This window comes from Xenopus tropicalis, chromosome 4 (assembly GCF_000004195.4).
Source record: "Xenopus tropicalis strain Nigerian chromosome 4, UCB_Xtro_10.0, whole genome shotgun sequence".
Lineage (NCBI taxonomy): Eukaryota > Metazoa > Chordata > Amphibia > Anura > Pipidae > Xenopus > Xenopus tropicalis.
Window position 1 is genome coordinate 16,017,141 of NC_030680.2, and position 19,338 is coordinate 16,036,478.

Consider the following 19,338-nt stretch of genomic DNA (forward strand, 5'->3'; position numbering starts at 1 on the left):
GGATGCTGGGACATGTAGGTCAGTGACAGTTATAGGACTGCAGGTCTGATAGGGGATGCTGGGACATGTAGGTCAGTGACAGTTATAGGACTACAGGCTGCAGGTCTGATAGGGGATGCTGGGACATGTAGGCCAGTGACAGTTATAGGACTACAGGCTGCAGGTCTGATAGGGGATGCTGGGACATGTAGGCCAGTGACAGTTATAGGACTACAGGCTGCAGGTCTGATAGGGGATGCTGGGACATGTAGGCCAGTGACAGTTATAGGACTGCAGGTCTGATAGGGGATGCTGGGACATGTAGGCCAGTGACAGTTATAGGACTAGAGGCTGCAGGTCTGATAGGGGATGCTGGGACATGTAGTTCAGTGACAGTTATAGGACTGCAGGTCTGATAGGGGATGCTGGGACATGTAGGTCAGTGACAGTTATAGGACTACAGGCTGCAGGTCTGATAGGGGATGCTGGGACATGTAGGTCAGTGACAGTTATAGGACTACAGGCTGCAGGTCTGATAGGGGATGCTGGGACATGTAGGTCAGTGACAGTTATAGGACTACAGGCTGCAGGTCTGATAGGGGATGCTGGGACATGTAGGCCAGTGACAGTTATAGGACTACAGACTGCAGGTCTGATAGGGGATGCTGGGACATGTAGGTCAGTGACAGCTATAAGACTACAGGTCTGATAGGGGATGCTGGGACATGTAGGTCAGTGACAGCTATAGGACTACAGGCTGCAGGTCTGATAGGGGATGCTGGGACATGTAGGCCAGTGACAGTTATAGGACTACAGACTGCAGGTCTGATAGGGGATGCTGGGACATGTAGGTCAGTGACAGTTATAGGACTGCAGGTCTGATAGGGGATGCTGGGACATGTAGGTCAGTGACAGCTATAGGACTACAGGCTGCAGGTCTGATAGGGAATGCTGGGACATGTAGTTCAGTTACAGTTATAGGACTATTAACTCAAATAGAGTTGGCGCTTGCTTAATATAGTGGAAAAATAATCAGTAAATTACTTACTAGAATAAAAAATCAAGTGCTGAAACAAATTTATATTTATTGAGATAAGTAGATATATTACACCATAGTACAATCAATTAAATAAAATAATCAATCCAGTGAATAAAAAAGATTAAAAAGTAACCAAATGAATTTTATATACAGGAGACATTAGGTAGAAATTCATTAATTACAATAAAGGACAGAAGATACCTACAGATAATATACCCTAGATTGCCTATCTACTAGAATTCATTCAATCAGTATAGATCAGAATAATTCAATCAAAAGGAGAATTCAGTTAGCAGACTCATATTAAAAACAGAGAAAATCAGTATATACAGTTAAAAAATGCAGTACTGTATATACTGATTTTCTCTGTTTTTAATATGAGTCTGCTAACTGAATTCTCCTTTTGATTGAATTATTCTGATCTATACTGATTGAATGAATTCTAGTAGATAGGCAATCTAGGGTATATTATCTGTAGGTATCTTCTGTCCTTTATTGTAATTAATGAATTTCTACCTAATGTCTCCTGTATATAAAATTAATTTGGTTACTTTTTAATCTTTTTTATTCACTGGATTGATTATTTTATTTAATTGATTGTACTATGGTGTAATATATCTACTTATCTCAATAAATATAAATTTGTTTCAGCACTTGATTTTTTGTTCTAGTAAGTAATTTACTGATTATTTTTCCACTATATTAAGCAAGCTCCAACTCTATTTGAGTTAATAATTTTATTTGTGGGCACTAAAGGATTAGTAAAGAGGAGGGCTGCTTTTGCTCAATATCACATATTTAATTAAGTTAATTACACACGTTTTTTTTTTTGTTTTTTTTTCTTCTCTACAGTCCTATAGTTGGACCTAAGCGCGGATAAGATTTATATTAACAGCTATAGGACTACAGGCTGCAGGCTGGGAGCACTGTAAGTTTCAGATCAGACGAAAGCAATGGCTGCCTGTCATTAACTGTCATTAACTGTCACCAGCCCCAGGCAGTGTCAGGGGGAGCATTAGTGGCTGGGAAGTGACAACTTTGGGATTTTTGCCTAAAAAGCTTTTAAATAAGGCAATTTTATATACAGAGTGAGATACAGAGAGAAATATATTAATAGCATTAGCGAGAAACCTGAAGACCAAATGTCCAACTGTCACTCAAACACTGTCAGAGCGACCGTTAGTGGATGGGACAATGGGAGATTTCAGACTTTTCCCTTAATCATTTTCAAACTTTCACTTTGTAAAATACAGAAAAATGTGAATGTTAGAAGAGGAATCTAAATCCCAAATATTATTTTATACTTTATGTATTTATCCTGAGAGGTTTGTAGTCTCCCTGCTCCCCAACCCCAACCCTCCCATAATCCCATTTTATATTTATTAAACTGACAGAATATGTGCAAAACCAACGCCAATATCCCAGGCGCTACCTAGTGATGCAATTACATAGCCATTTTATGCATTTATGCCATTATTTTCCTGAAATGTCCCCCCCCAGCGTGTGGCGCGCTCCACTTACCTCTGATGCCAGAAATGAAAGTGAGAAAACCGTTATTTTAACTGACAGTAAGCCGTGCGGCCAATGTGCTTTCCTATTCCCACTGTGATTGGCTGAAAGTTTGCTACACATGTAAGTGGGACCCTAGCAACCAAGTGACAGTTAAAACTAAACTGGGGAGCAGAGCAATTAAAGACAATCATTACTGTCTCCCTTACTTCAGCCCGTGGTCTCTCCCAGGCAATACCAACCGTCAGCCATCAGACTTATGGCAGTGTCAGACTTATGGCAGTGTCAGACTTATGGCAGCGTCAGACTTATGGCAGAGTCAGACTTATGGCAGAGTCAGACTTATGGCAGCGTCAGACTTATGGCAGTGTCAGACTTATGGCAGCGTCAGACTTATGGCAGCGTCAGACTTATGGCAGCGTCAGACTTATGGCAGCGTCAGACTTATGGCAGTGCCAGTTGGAGGCTGGGAATAGGGCAGCTCTGAGACTTGTATCCCAATACCCTTTAGCTCTGACACTTAAATACAGTGTAACTTTTTTTTAACAATTCTTTTATTGAGCATCACAGAATATTATTTGACATATATAACATAATGATTATGTTAGGAAATGCCATGTTTTACACTGAAATAAAGTATAAACCAACTTAACAGTGATGGGGTCATATTTTGTGCTGTAAATAGAGTGTAATTTACAGAGAGAAATGAGAACCAAGGCTGATACCCCAGGCGCTACCCAGTGTCCCAGTGATTTTCCAGAACTGAAAATGAGCTTCTATGATCCTCTCTGGATATATTAGGGTTACATTAAAGGAACCACCTATAATAATGTTCTTCTTTGATTTCTCTCACACAGACCAACTGCAGGAAGTTTCTACTTTGCGCCAGCCCCATACAGGGCCTTTATTTAAAGCAATGCAGAAATACCGCAAATGAAATTTTTCTCTTCACAAATATTTGGTGATCATTTTTGTGTTTTGTGAATTATTTTCATTGCAGTTTTGTCTCCCTTAAACCTGGACTCATCACCGTGGCAACTTGAAAGCGGATATATTATAAAGCTAGATTTGATATTTATTTTTATGTTATGTTGTGCTGCAGGCCCAATTACTGTGTGTCAAAAACGGGTTATTTTGGTGGGTGCCCGGCGCTTTAATACAGCCATACACTAAAAGACCGGAATGTCTGTAGATCTTTCTGTGTACAGGCAGCTCCAAGCGCTGGGCACCCACCAAGTAACCAATGTCACTTCTTCATCCATATATCCATATGTACTCATTTCTCCACCCTATGCAAACCCATTGGGAGAGGAACATATCCAGCTGAAGGCTTTCAGGGATGCTGGGAGTAGTATAATATCAGCTAGGGAGCTGCAGGATGTTGGATAGTGAAAAACCCCATAGTGAACACTGGCGGGGATGTCATTGCTTTAGTTCATTACACAGACTGGCAGTGGTATAACTACAACACACTGGCGCCCATTTTAGTCCAACCAAAACATGTACTATACTGCCTGCCCAGTGGGACCGGGATCAAACAGGGCAGCACGGTGGTGTTTAAGAACCTAACCCAGGCTGGTACAATTATTATGGAAGGTGCACCCCTTCCTGGGCCACAAGGTTAGCCATTTAAATCACTAGGGGAGCCAACATATTGCATTAGTGGATTTGTACAGTTCCCCATGTTGACAGAAGGCACAGGGGCATCAAAGATAAATATTGCTGTAGCCAATAGGAGTTTTGATGAAATATAACCCATGGGATTTAAACAACACTCATCTCAGGATTCATTTCAGAAAGGCTTTATTGACATGGCAGATCTACAATTGCAGTTACTCCTCCCGCCATTAGGTGGGGGTATAACCACATTTCGATACCTTTTTTCTCCACATACTTGGTTTATCAGAATAGCTACCTAAACCTTTCTAATGGGCAGGTAAGTGTTCATCACACTAACTCAGTAGCATAAGTCAGGACCCTAGCGCAACTACTAATGTCATTCCGTGAAGTATCCGACATCCAAATGACGATTACTGGTGACGTTCCAGATCCCCGCCGGAAGTGACGTCCAATGTGCGCCTCCGCTGGAAATCGGTGAGGCGTTCGACTGCGGGTTTTTCCTCATGGGGAAGAAGACGCGGGGGGCACCGGGCCGAAGACCCATTTTGCAGCTTTCCCCTCCCGGACCGCGTACTGGGAGTCGGGAAGGGACCGGATCTGGATCGGAAGGTGGGGAAGGGTTGGGGCCTTTGTTGGGTGGGGAGTTCCACACGGCTTGGGGTAGGGACAGGGCTCGGCCTGGTAAGGGAGTCATTGGGATTCACCCACTGCCGGGTTTAGGGTAAAACAGGGGGGAATGTGCCCGGGGCCCTCGGCTTATAAGGAGCCCTTAGGGGGCGGGTCTAATAGTTACTCTGTATTATCAGCCCCGGGGCTCCCTGCTCCCCCCCTCCCTGCTCCCCCCTCTCCCTGCTCCCCCCTCTCCCTGCTCCCCCCCCCTCCCTGCTCCCCCCCTCTCCCTGCTCCCCCCCCCTCCCTGCTCCCCCCCCCTCCCTGCTCCCCCCCCTCCCTGCTCCCCCCCCCTCCCTGCTCCCCCCCCCTCCCTGCTCCCCCCCCTCCCTGCTCCCCCCCCCTCCCTGCTCCCCCCCCCTCCCTGCTCCCCCCCCCTCCCTGCTCCCCCCTCCTCCCTGCTCCCCCTCCTCCCTGCTCCCCCCTCCTCCCTGCTCCCCCCTCCTCCCTGCTCCCCCCTCTCCCTGCTCCCCCCTCTCCCTGCTCCTCCCTGCTCCCCCTCCTCCCTGCTCCCCCCTCCTCCCTGCTCTCCCCCCCTCCCTGCTCCCCCCTCCTCCCTGCTCCCCCCTCCTCCCTGCTCCCCCCTCCTCCCTGCTCCCCCCTCCTCCCTGCTCCCCCCTCCTCCCTGCTCCCCCCCTCCCTGCTCCCCCCTCTCCCTGCTCCCCCCTCTCCCTGCTCCCCCCCCTCCCTGCTCCCTGCTCCCCCCTCTCCCTGCTCCCCCAGCCCCGGGGCTCCCTGCTCCCCCAGCCCCGGGGCTCCCTGCTCCCCCCCTCTCCCTGCTCCCCCCTCTCCCTGCTCCCCCCTCTCCCTGCTCCCCCCTCCCTGCTCCCCCCCTCCCTGCTCCCCCCCCTCCCTGCTCCCCCAGCCCCGGGGCTCCCTGCTCCCCCCTCTCCCTGCTCCCCCCCCCTCCCTGCTCCCCCCCCCTCCCTGCTCCCCCAGCCCCGGGGCTTCCTGCTCCCACCAGCCCTGGGGGCTCCCTGCTCCCCCCCCTCCCTGCTCCCACCAGCCCTGGGGGCTCCCTGCTCCCCCCCTCCCTGCTCCCACCAGCCCTGGGGGCTCCCTGCTCCCCCCAGCCCCGGGGCTCCCTGCTCCCCCCCCTCCCTGCTCCCCCCAGCCCCGGTAAGTGTGAGTGAGTGTATGGGGGGGGCAGTATGAGTGTATGGGGGGGCAGTATGGGGGGGGCAGTATGGGTGTATGGGGGGGGCAGTATGAGTGTATGGGGGGGGCAGTATGAGTGTATGGGGGGGGCAGTATGAGTGTATGGGGGGGGCAGTATGAGTGTATGGGGGGGGCAGTATGAGTGTATGGGGGGGCAGTATGAGTGTGGGGGGGGCAGTATGGGTGTATGGGGGGGCCAGTATGGGTGTATGGGGGGGGCAGTATGAGTGTATGGGGGGGGCAGTATGGGTGTATGGGGGGGGCAGTATGGGTGTATGGGGGGGGCAGTATGGGTGTATGGGGGGGCAGTATGAGTGTATGGGGGGGGCAGTATGAGTGTGGGGGGGCAGTATGGGTGTATGGGGGGGCAGTATGGGTGTATGGGGGGGGGCAGTATGGGTGTATGGGGGGGCCAGTATGGGTGTATGGGGGGGCCAGTATGGGTGTATGGGGGGGCCAGTATGGGTGTATGGGGGGGCCAGTATGGGTGTATGGGGGGGCCAGTATGGGTGTAGGGGGGGCAGTATGGGTGTATAGGGGGTTGGATTGATTGTATAATGGTCAGTATAGGTGCATGGGGGGGACAGTATGGGTGCATAGGGGGGACAGTATGGGGGTCAGTATGGGTGCATAGGGGGGGCCTGTATGGGGTTCAGTATGGGTGCATAGGGGGGCCTGTATGGGGGGCAGTATGGGTGCATAGGGGGGGGCCGTATGGGTGCATAGGGGGGGCCTGTATGGGGGGCAGTATGGGTGCATAGGGGGGCCTGTATGGGGTTCAGTATGGGCGCATGGGGGGGACAGTATGGTGGGTGTATAGGGGGCTGAAAAGCAATTACCATTGTTCTGTGGGGAACCCACATTTACTGTTTGTGCATGTCCTCAAATGTTCAAGTGGGGGCTTGGTGGGGAAACGGACTATAATGCAATATCATCCCATAGAGAAATGCTTTTGTGCAGCCGCTAAGCTGGGACACAGCGCAGTCATAATGTGTTACTTTGTGGGGGGGCTACGCAGCTATCTCTCAGGCCAGTTGACGTGGCACATCCACAGAAATAAAAGTGTGGGGGGTATTTCCTTGATATTGTGTTTCGTAAGAATGACATTCCATGTTCTAAAATATTCATGCACATTTCCCTATTGTTTTTAGACGATGGTGATGCCCAGAAAATGGCACCTCCTACAGGCGGAATCACTGAACTGCAGCCCGCAGTGGTTAAACCCACCGGTAAGAATCTTTATGGGGCAACATGTTTTCTGTTTTCCATAGGTATTTACACACACAGATATATAGATATATAGATATATAGATATATATATATATATATATATATATATATATATATATATATATATAGATAGATAGATATATATATACTGGCATTTAATTTGTGCCTTTTTATTGCAGGTGGACTCTGTTTGCTGGGCGCATACACAGATAGCGATGAAGAAGAAACTGACTCTCCTGTAAAAGCCTCAGTAGGATCTTCTACAAAGGCCAACACATCTGCAGATATTGACAGCACCTTGGCTAATTTCCTTGCGGTACGGAACCTGGCTGTACTTGAACCACTGTACTGTACTAATGATCTGAGTACTGTAATCACTTCTGCGGGTCTTTATTAAAATGCAGTCACAGTCTGACCATGATCATTTGAAGCAGATCCAGCAGTAGGGTCAGGGCTGCAAATGATAGGCCATTGGTGTAAATCTTCAGTGGGGTTCTCAGTGTGACTACTATAGCTGTTCTACCTGCCTGTTGGATTATGTTTTACCCTGCTGTGTGAGCCGTGTCAGAGCACTGTGTCCCTTCACCTCATCCAACCACTGCTCTGCAAGTGGTTCAGGGGTCAGAACAGCAGTGCATTAAACTCTGATCTCCCAGTTGTTCTGCCTGCAGAGCATGTTTTGCTTTTGTGTGTTATAGTGTATTCTTGCAGCCAAAATCCAGAATCTGGGTCCTTTTATAAGGGCAATTAACTGTAGGTGGTTTAAGATGTTAGAGGAATGGGAACAATTTGGATAAGCATGAGATTAAGGAAAGAACTGAGGGAGCCTAGAGTTTTGGGGGTGGAATGTTAAGGTGACCATACACGGGGCAATTTTAGCTGTCCATATCGGTCCTTTACACCAATTTGGCACCAACGACCCTGAAATCCTGATGGGGCAGGTTTGATTTTTACTGTATGTTGGCATATCGGAAGAAGATCCACTCGCTTGGCGACCTTGCTTAGCGAGCGGATCTTACAGTGTATGGCCACCTTTAGTTACACAGGGTAATGACTAATGTTGAGTTATGGTGAGTGTGTAGTATGAAGGCAATAGAAAACATGATTTACTGATATTTTGATGTCTTTGCTTTTACTGTTTAGGAAATTGATGCTATCACTGCTCCACCCCCCCCTGATGGCGATGCCTCTGTTACATCTGCCGTGCCTCCAACACCACCAAGGCCTGATCCCAAAGATGCTCATTCTTTAACCACCGCCACACATAATGGAGGAGACCAGAGTTTGGCAGGACATGCGTGGCAGTTTGATACTCAGTGCTCTCTGGCTGGAGGTGAGATTTCCTGTGATGGCTGTCATTGACTTCTGTGTTTGAATGCAAAACTGATAAAGGTGTCTTCATTTTTTTCTTTGTAACCGCAGTAGCAGTTTGTCTTTAGTTTTCCATTTGTTGGATGATGGTACTGTTTCTTATATACCCTTTCATTTCTTCCCAGTTGCAATTGAGATGGGCGATTGGCAGGAAGTATGGGATGAAAATACAGGCTGTCATTATTATTGGAACACTCAGACCAATGAAGTGACCTGGGAACTGCCCCAGTGTCTCGCCACACAAGTTCAAGGGGTTCAAGGATACACAAACAGGTGCCGACATCATTCAGGTTTAACCCATTTATTTTGGTAAAATTTTTCTGAGGTATAATGATTGTGTATTTGCTTTTAGTGCTACTGTTGGGGCCTCTGAGGTTTCCAGCGGGCCCTCTAAGGAGGCGAAAGAAGAAACCGTAGGAAGCATCAGTTTACCCATCATTACTAAGAAAGAAGTAAAGAAGGTGTGTATACTTTATAGGGAATTGTTGGGACAGTGAATATTAAATATTGATCATCGAGTGTGGCATTAGGGACTGGCTGTGCTTTATTTCCTTGGCAGTGTATTGAAAAGTACAAACGAAAGACCTTATACGCACACCCTTAACTCTCCTCAAAAGTTCACTGCGGAGGGATCGGCACCCTCCAAAAGAGTCCAAATAGAAGAAAGCAATGGCACTCAAGAGCTACAAACGGGACTTGCCCTCTAGATACTTTATTACGGAAGTGCAACGTTTCGGGGCAAAACAACCCCTTTGTCAAGCATTGACAAAGGGGTTGTTTTGCCCCGAAACGTTGCACTTCCGTAATAAAGTATCTAGAGGGCTAGTCCCGTTTGTAGCTCTTGAGTGCCATTGCTTTCTTCTATTCAGTGTATTGAAAAGCACATCTTAATCGGTTTCAAGCAAAACAATTTTTCTGAGGACCAGGGGTTGTGGGTATAGACCTGAGCTTGTTTCCATGCAACTAGATGCACCCAGCCCCCTTGCTCCTCTTACTCCCACCTAAGTGGTGACATCCCCTAACGCTTAATATGGAGTACTTTGGTCCTTTTTGCAATCAGTAGAAAGCTTCCTGGGCTTCGCCTAGCAATTGTCATGGAGTTGGGATCACAGGTAATTAGGACCAGAGGTGGCCCAGTTTAGCACAGCCCACGGCCCGGCGCCGGTCCCCGGCCCGATGGTTGGGGACCCCTGCTGTAAGACACCAGGAAAGGAATTGGCTGAAAGTTGCAAATGATATAGGTAAATCTAGTTGTGCTTAATTTTTTGGTCAGGTTTTCTGATTTTCTAGCCTTTTTTTAATCCTGGTAATTAAAATGCTGTCCGGTTATTAGTGAATAAGCTCAGTAATAGGCTTCCTTGGTTTTCAGGAGGTGAATGAGGCAGTTTTGGCCATTTCCAACAAGGAGGAAGAAAAGGTGGGTGTGGCTGCTGCTCTGTTAGCGCCACTTTTACCTGATACAGTAAAGGAAGAGGAAGAACGGTGGCGCAGGAAAGTTATCCTTAATGAGGATATCGGAGAAGCTGCTTCTGAAGAAGATGAGGAGGACCTGCCCACCTCTTGCACAGACAAAGCATTATCCGGACAGAATGCAGACGAGGCTGCACAGGAAGACATCTGTAGCACTGTGCAGTCAGGGGAGAGTGATGAAGAGATGGAAGAACAGGACACCCTAGAGCTGGAGATGGTGTTAGAAAGGAAGAAGGTACATAATCTGATTATCTGATAATCTGAGCATTGATACACTGTTCATTGAAATATATAGATGGTTATGTAAGTGGATGTTGGCACAAATACATATGCATTTAATTACCAATAGGCAGAACTGCGAGCGCTGGAGGAGGGAGATATGAGTGTATCTGGGTCAAGTCCATGCTCGGATTTCAGTCAATCAGAGGAAGCTCAAAAAGCAAAACCAAAAAGCAAGTGGAAGGTGTTTGTTCCCACAGCCAGTCCTGAATCAACAAGCCGCAGTTCCAGCAAAACTGGCCGAGAGTCTCCTGAGACGGGTAAGCACAGAGCCCTGACACTAAGGGGCTGATTTACTAACCCACGAATCCGACCCGAATTGGAAAAGTTCCGACTTGAAAACGAACATTTTGCGACTTTTTCGTATGTTTTGCGATTTTTTCAGATTCTTTACGAATTTTTCGTTACCAATACGATTTTTGCGTAAAAACGCGAGTTTTTCGTATCCATTACGAAAGTTGCGTAAAAAGTTGAGCATTTTTCGTAGCGTTAAAACTTACGCGAAAAGTTGCGCATTTTTCGCGTAAGTTTTAACGCTACGAAAAATGCGCAACTCTTTACGCAACTTTCGTAATGGATACGAAAACTCGCGTTTTTACGCAAAAATCGTATTGGTAACGAAAAATTCGTAAAGAATCCGAAAAAATCGCAAAACATACGAAAAAATCGCAAAATACCGATCATTACGAAAAAAACGCAATCGGACTCCATTCGACCCGTTCGTGGGTAAGTAAATCAGCCCCTAAGATGAGGCTGTCCAACTGTAGGCCAGTGGGATGAATGGGAACCTCCAAGAGGGACTTGTGCACCTTCACCCCCCCCCCCCAAAGCCGTCTTTGGGGCTCCGTAGTTGTCTTTGTTGACATCACAATCTTAATATGCAGTACGACAATTTGACCAATAGAAAGTTTCACATAACTGCTTTAAGCTGTCAGTTGGCTGCGTGTTTCACCTTTTATATAAGAAAAAGAGATTAATGGATATACTGATAAATCAGCTCTTTTATGAAAATATGCTGCACCTCTAACATTTAAGTTAACATTAAAGTGAAATTTAGATACTTATAAACTGTTCAAGTTCATTGCTTTTCAAACAAGTAAGTATCATACACAGCTGTTATCTCTTTACAAACAAATTCATGTTTTTACTGCAGAACTTGGTGCAGAGGCTCCAGAGGGCTCTGTGTCTGCAAAGGAGCCGGAGAATGGAGACTTAAAGGTGAAAGCGCCCCCAAAAGTAATAGAGGAGGAAAATGATGATTTAAAGGTAAAGCTGCTACATTCCTGGTAACTACTCTTGAATGAGTAGCAAGTGGAGTCATTTACTTACATTTTTTTTCCTTTATAGTTCCAGATTGGAGAGCTGGCTAACAGTCTGATCAGTAAGCTAGAATTCCTTGGTATTAACAGGCAGTCTGTGTCTAATTTCCACGTGCTGCTGTTTCAAACAGAGGTAAATTCACTTTGTCCATTTCCTTTTTACATACCTATGTTTTGTTTGTAGACGGGTTGCTGAGCTGTAGGGGATGGGGATGTTTGGAAGCAGGAGCACTTGATAGGTGTGTAGGTCAATTGACTTCAAAGGAGGAGTAGGAAGGAAGAAAGACAGGAGTATAAAGGATATAGGCCAGAGCCAAATCAAAATGACTTGGATTATGGATACGTTCAGCACACATTCTGGATACCCCAAATAGTCTTTTGTGCTGAAATCTTCAAATAACAGTTATAAGTATGTGTGCACCAAATCTGGTAGCATTTGCTTGATTCAAATCCTTAGAAATGTACCGGAACTTCTTGGGGTTCACATGAGCTTAAGACTTAGCTTTTACCCCTATAGGGCCAGGCACCATGCAAATAGGAATTTCTTTGCCACTTGTATTATCCCGCATGGCCCCAAAAAGCTAAAACCTTCAGCCTGTTAAATATTCCGTTTGCTTATATTTGTCTCCCGTCCAGACACGGATCTCCGATTGGAGAGAGGGAGCACTGAGTGGAAACTACCTGAAACGCAAACTGCAAGATGCAACGGAACAAATAAAACAGTATGAAATTAACGCCACTCCTAAAGGCTGGTCCTGCCACTGGGACAGGTACGAATATTCCCCCATTTTTCACCTTTGACATCTCAAAAAAAAAAAAAAACATGACTTTTGACATCACCACCTGACCTCGTGACCTCACCTCTGTGGAGACTCAAGGCAGCTGCCAATAAGGTTCTGTGTGGGCAGATCCTGCAGCGCGCACCATTTGTGCCAGCACATTGGAGAAACACACAGTTTCATATATAGTCTCCTTGTAAAGTTTCCTGATTGGACAGAAAGTGTGTTAAAACTCACAGCAAGGTGTTAAGTGCACTGATCTGGGAGGGAGAGGGGGGAAGCGCATGCGCAAGCTCTGTGAACATTTCAGGATTTCGGGATCCTTCCTTGCCTGTGTAACAAGAGGAGGTTAACGAAGCTTCAGGGCGTCAAGTGTCCGCGAAGAACAAGATACTTTCCTCCTGTCGCAGGTCAGACCGAAATATTTCTTTACATTTTGCCTTTTTTCAGTTTGTTTTTTGTCCTTATTTACCTTTTGCTTAATTCAAGCTGTTTACTCTTATCTTTCAGCTCTGAAAATATACAGACTTGCCTAGTTCCCCCTTTTTGAGGGGAAAACGAAGTTAAAAATCTGAATTCCCTATGGTGCTTTTAAATACCCCACCCCAAATATAAATCACTGTTTACAAAAAAAAAAAAAGTCATTGATGATGCCAGGCCATACCAGGCCACCACAGTTAGCACTATATATTGCCATGAAAGTGCTCGATTATTTGCAGGATGGAGTTGCTTTTGTGCACAACTTGTCTATGGGTTCCCTCCTATGAGCTGATTGCTTCCATAGGAGATTGCCCAAATGAGGTGATGAAATCCCGGGGGGTAGAAATTGAAAGCTGTTTTTGTTTTTTTGTGATTCAGGGATCATAGGCGCTATTTCTATGTTAACGAAATCTCGGGAGAATCCCAGTGGGAGTTTCCTGAAGTGGAAGAGGAAGAGGGGGGTGCAGCATCCCAAAGCAAATCTGAAAGCATTAAGGTCGAAAGTGCCCCGGCTCTTCCTGTGGAACCAACAGAGAATTTTTCAGGTATGTGGAAGAAACCTTTAAAAGGGCAAAAAAGTAAACGCTATAGTTACAAACATTGTGACGCAGTGACATACTAGTGAAAGGTGAACATCAGTTAAAAAAATATGCAGCCTGTTCCCCTGCTGATCTAGCTGACTACAAAATGTAACTGTAGTCTGCTGCCATCAGCCTGCATTCTCCCAGTCCCACAATTCCCTGCTCACATAATTTCAATAAGGAAAGGAACATCACAGTGCAATGCATTGTGGGTTATGTAGTTCTTGCATGCTACCTGTAAGCAGTGGAGAAGTTGTTAAAATTTGTAACATCAGTGTCTGTTCATGGATGTAGAAAACAAATGTATAGTAGGTCTGTGAACCTGTTGCCATGATTAATGTTTTTTAGCTTCTGCCTCAACCAAACCAGCGACTGCTCCTCCTGTACCAGTGACTCCATACTGGGAGCTCGTTCAGCCTCCTCTGCCCTTGGAAGTACCTCTGCCCCCGCCCCCTCCACCACCAGAGTCTCCACCTCCTCTGCCCCCTCCGCCTCCCTCTCCCCCACCCCTGCCTCCCATGGAGGATGGTGAGATCGAAGAGGTAGAAATGGAAGAATATAATGGCAACGAGCCGCCTGCGCCAGGAACGGAAGAACCCCCCGTGAAATCAGTGGAATCAGAGCCACAAATCTCCAAGGTACAAAACATGCACAGAATGTTGTCTGACTGTCTCTGTAAAGGTTAGAGTTAGGTAGATAAAGAATAGCCTTATACAGGGTCGGACTGGGGGGTGAAGGGCCCACCGGGGGCCCAGTCCGACCCTGGCCTTATACTTTTAAGTTTACCAGAAGCACAGGTAAGGAAGCTACCAATCAGGGAATGCTCAAATCACATGAAGAGTATGGGACAGTGTGGAAGGATATAGGGAAGATGGAAAAGACAAAAAGGCAACATGAGTGCCTTCCAATAAAATGGAGGGGGTTGTATATAATATAATAACATCTTTCTATCATTATCTTGCCAGGCTAAAAGTGAGTCTGTCATTTCTGGCAAAGCCACAAAGAGGAAGGCAGTCACCACGGACATGTTTGCAGAACAAAGCGTAACCATTGGCAGCTGCCCAGTTCTCTATACTCAACAGGCCCTGCCTGCAGGTTTGTTTGCCAATCAACAGAAGCTGAAATGTCTCTAACTGTGCTTCCCTGTATTCATGCAACATCTTTATGTCCTCTCCCACAGTAACAACAATGAACCTTTCAGCCAGTTATATGGGGCTGCCGCTTCAGGTCGGTGCCCCTGTGGTCATGAGCTCGATGGATTATACCATGCAAAGCAATGCCCTGGTACCTGCCTTGCCCCATGTAATGACCCACGGGCTTATGTCTGCAACCTCTGTACCGGAGCAACCAGCCCCACCGCTGCCTCCATCTCAGACGGCCCAGAGCAAGTCTCAACCTTCAGAAAAAACAAAGAAGATCAAAAAAGAAAAGGTGACCTATGAAATCTGTTTTTTGTCCGCTTTGCTTCATTTCCTCTGTTGTGGTCTTAGTAATTTCATGTTTATTCTCGGCCGAAGGTTAAAAAGAGCAAGGTGAAGATGCCGTCCCTGGTCCAGAAATGGCAGAGCATACAGAGGGAACTGGATGAGGAGGAAAACTCCAGCTCCAGTGATGACGACCGAGATGTTGTCAACCAGAAACGCATTGAAGAATGGAAAATCCACCAGTTAACAAGGTACTATAATCTCGCAGGACATTTTTGCTAGACATTTGTCTCAAAATAATCAGCGAAACTTCTCCTCCAGAGCTGTGTTGTAATGGAGTGGTGGCGGTAAAAGCAAACTTTGCTTTGGGGCTTTCTTTGTGCAACTTCTGGAAGCCTCCTTAGAGCTGTAGTTGTGTTTGGCTGTGCATATATACATACCCCCCAACTGTCCCGCTTTTTATGGCGCTTCCCGCTGTCACGGATAATGCGGGACATTCATGGAACTATCCGGCACAGCGGGATGCGCTTGCTGTAGCCGGATGTTCTTGCTTCGTCGGCTGCTTCGTTATGCCTCTCCTTGCGCTGCGCGACAGGCCCTTTTATAAGGTTGCGCCTGTGGGTGTGACGTCATTACGCAGGGGGCGCAACCTTATAAAAGGGCCTGTCGCGCAGCGCAAGGAGAGGCATAACGAAGCCGGAGACGAAGCATCTATGGGGGGTACTGTGTATTGGGCGCTACTGTGTATGGGGGGCTACTGTGTATGGGGGGCTACTGTGTATGGGGGGCTACTGTGTATGGGGGGCTACTGTGTATGGGGGGCTACTGTGTATGGGGGGCTACTGTGTATTAGGGGCTACTGTTTATAGGGGCACTGTGTATTGGGGACTACTGTGTATGGGAGGCTACTGTGTATGGGGGTTACTGTGTATGGGGGGCTACTGTGTATGGGGGGGCTATTGTGTATGGGGGTACTGTGTATGGGGGGGCAAAACTGGTACTTAGTTATAACTGACTGCCTTCTCTCTATACTTGTATTTTAATGTAGGAGTTGCTATATTGTTTTCCTTAGGTCGTTCAGTATGAGGGTATAGCACATTTTCGTCTGCTCCCGCCATTTCATCTATATAAAAGGGGTATTTTTTTAAAATGGGGTGTGGTAATTGGAGCGTGGCCAAATCTTTTTGTCCCTCTTTTCATTTTTCAAATGTTGGGAGGTATGTGTATATATAAGGAATTGTGTCATGGGTGCACATTAGTGTAGTACGTGCATTCTGATAAACGATGAGGGTGTGGGTGCACTAGTTATAGAACAGAAGTATTGACTGTAGGTAGGAAGTATACATTGCAGCTTAGTGCGCTGGGTCGCTATACAGCTCTGTAATTATACCATTCATGCTCTTAATGATTCCCAGTCCTGGGTTTATTACTCTGGCGTTCCTGGGAGAGACAGACCAGTGGGGTTAAAGGACAAGTCAACCCAGAATATCAATTTTTGCCTAATAAAAGAAAACCTTATTCTAAGCAACGTTGCAATATACAGTACATTTATTACAAAATGTTATTGTTTTTTTACTTATTTGTATACATGACTGCTATTAGAAGCAGTGTTTGTCTGTCCTTTTCTATTCTCTGTCCTGGGGGCTCTGGCATTTAAACCAGTGTAACACAAGGCAGCAGCCTGACAGCCATGTTTTGCTGAAGGAGACTGACCTTTATAACATTGTTTTTTGAAACAATGCAGCAGTCTCCATCAGCAAAACAGCCAGGAGTGCAGCTTTCAATAGCAATTGCATTTACAAATAACTTTAAAACGCGAAATATTTAATAGATCCATATTGGTTGCTAAGAATTATTATTATTATTAACATTTATTCATAAAGTGCCAACATATTTGTCAGCGCTGTACAATAAGTGGGTTCCATACATTGAACATACAGAGTAACATATAAAGCAATCAATAACCGATCGAGAGGGGAAGAGAGCCCTGCCCAAAAGAGCTTACAATTGTTTTCTTTTATGAGGCAAAAACTTTTTGGGGTTGACATGCCCTTTAAGCTCCATGCTCCAGGAGGCAGGACACTTGAATAACAGAAGAGGCGTGCCAGGAATCTCTAGTTTTACCCCTAAGGGCTCTGGCACATGGGGAGATTAGTCGCCCGCGACAAATCTCCCTGTTCGCGGGCGACTAATCTCCCCGAGTTGCCATCAGTTGCCATCCCACTGGCGACAATGTAAGTCGCCGGTGGGATGGCACACGCGGCGGCGCGATTTGCCGGAATCGCCTGCGCAGTGTGTGCCATCCCACCGGCGACTTACATTGTCGCCAGTGGGATGTCAATTTGGGGAGATTAGTCGCCCGTGAACAGGGAGATTTGTCGCGGGCAACTAATCTCCCCGTGTGCCAGAGCCCTAACACCTCCTGGTTTGACTAGAGAGACCCAACATGAGTGGGTAAATAGCACTGACACCCAGGGTGTTACTTGGGGACGGGGTCTCTGTAGCAACAGCTCAGCTCCATTCCCTTGGCCCTTTAGTATGTGAATTCCCTCCCCAGCATGTCCCACTGTAATGCACGTACTGTTTATTAAGTTCTAATGTTTCTGTATTTCTTTATCCCAGTGGCATGGCAGAGAAAAACGCAAATTTTGAGGCGCTACCGGAAGACTGGAGGGACAGACTGAAAAGGCGAAAAATGGCTCCAAGCACGTGACCCTCCTGTTTTGTACAACTGTATATTCCCACAACTGATACTGTAATTTCTGCCCCTTTTATACCAGTGTTAATGTGTTCCAGGTGGAGTAGCACTTACATTTGTTGACACGCAATGGTTCAGCTTTGTCCGTTCAGTCCCAGGATTTTATGTGTGCGTTTCTCTGCAGCTGGGAAGCCACTGGGGAAATCCCACTACAAACAGCTGCTTTTTTGTAGTTGTTGTGATACCTTCTGAGCAAAGGGTTAAGTTAATGCAACACAAACGCACTCACTGTTAATACCGCCTGTAGCAGATTATCCATTGGCAGTTTTTCCACCAGCTGAGAAGCGCCGGCTTCCTACGGAGTGTGACTTCAGCAGGAAAAGCAGGCGCAATGCTTAGTGCTCCAGCCTACGCCTCCATGTTTTTCCTACTAAAATGAATGTGAGCCGATTGCAGGCGTTTCTTTACGGGTGGAAAATCCCCTGTGCGTGACATTTTTTTTTTAAAAATCATATTTCCCCTTTAGAAGGTTTTTTTTATATATTCTACAAACCCCCCAAAGACCTGGGAGAATAGTTTATTCCTAAACATATTTTTATTCATAAATCCCCGGTGATGGGACAGTAGAGCATTATTTCTAACTTTCTTTGCTTGCCCGAGCTCCATTCTGCCCCCAGTCGAGTAAAGGGACCTATAACTGAGGGTGTTGGCTTCCATTATTCAATAAGCAAAGATAAAGGGAAACTACCTCAAGTACAGTCTATTCTCTTTGTAACGAGTACAACTTAAAAACCTGAATTTAAAAAAAAAAAAATGTATGATTGGTGTTTGCAGTTATATTACGCAATGTAGTTCTTCCCAGGTAAAATGTTTAGCCCCCAAACCCCTTTCTGGAATAAAGCTGCCTTGCACAACAAACAAATCATTGACTGTGAAACCTAAAATCCAATATGGGATGCATTTTCACTCCTCAGAATGTGCCAGCATTGGGTATGTATCTGCATCCTGTGCTAGGCCGGGCACTTGGGTGCCACCTGGGGGGGGGGGGGTACTTTCTTGGCTTTAGACCTACATGTAACTTATTTTCTTGTTTGTATCATTGGATCGGGCTAATAATCCCACCTGAGGTTGTTTGGGCTGAAATGTTCAGCAAATGGACTGTCCCTAAATCTGTGGGTGGATGTGTACAACTAATGGCATTTTCCATGTTGAATGAATAATGGTTTGAAGCCCCCATATCTGAGCCTGAACAGTGATTTAAAGTGGCTGCTTGTAAGGGAAGAAGGAACTTGTATTTTTAAATTGTGTTTTTGCTTTCCTCCTTGTACATTTTGTAAATATGAATAAACTGCATTTTTACCTAAAGACTTGTGTGAGCGCTTTAGATATGCCCAGCGTTGCAGTAAAGTAAATCACTTTTACAATCACTTTTTTTTTTTAATTCCAAGATATTAAGGGATAAAGTACTGTTAAAGGAACAGTAACACCAAAAAATGAAAGAGCTTTAAAGTAATAAATATATAATACACTGTTGCCCTGCACTGGTAAAACTGGTGTGTTTGCTACAGTAACACTACTATAATTTATATAATAAGCTGCTGTGTAGCCCCGGGGGCAGCCATTCAAGCTGGAAAAAAGGAGAAAAGGCACAGGTTACATAGCAGATAACAGATAAGTTCTGTAGAATACAACAGTGTTTTATCTGTTATCTGCTATGTGCCTGTGCCTTTTCT

The 19,338-nt window shown here is 46.1% G+C and overlaps 1 protein-coding gene across 2 annotated transcripts; it reads left to right on the forward strand.

Moving 5' to 3' along the window:
* Positions 1-4,450: 4,450 nt before the first annotated feature.
* fnbp4 (formin binding protein 4) lies at positions 4,451-18,970 on the forward strand. 2 transcript variants are annotated; one of them, XM_031900498.1, is made up of 17 exons: positions 4,451-4,756; positions 7,126-7,203; positions 7,384-7,520; positions 8,348-8,537; positions 8,701-8,848; positions 8,928-9,036; positions 9,945-10,280; positions 10,395-10,584; positions 11,478-11,590; positions 11,672-11,776; positions 12,280-12,413; positions 13,281-13,447; positions 13,832-14,121; positions 14,449-14,578; positions 14,664-14,914; positions 15,001-15,158; positions 17,530-18,970. In XM_031900498.1, exons 1-17 carry the CDS (start codon positions 4,651-4,653, stop codon positions 17,618-17,620), a joined length of 2,733 nt encoding a protein of 910 aa, XP_031756358.1. In that variant the 5' UTR covers positions 4,451-4,650; the 3' UTR covers positions 17,621-18,970. The 2 variants fall into 2 exon arrangements, with proteins under 2 accessions (XP_031756358.1, XP_031756359.1); XM_031900499.1 differs by lacking the exons at positions 4,451-4,756; positions 7,126-7,203; positions 7,384-7,520 and having other exon boundaries at positions 8,382-8,537; positions 8,712-8,848.
* Positions 18,971-19,338: the final 368 nt, after the last annotated feature.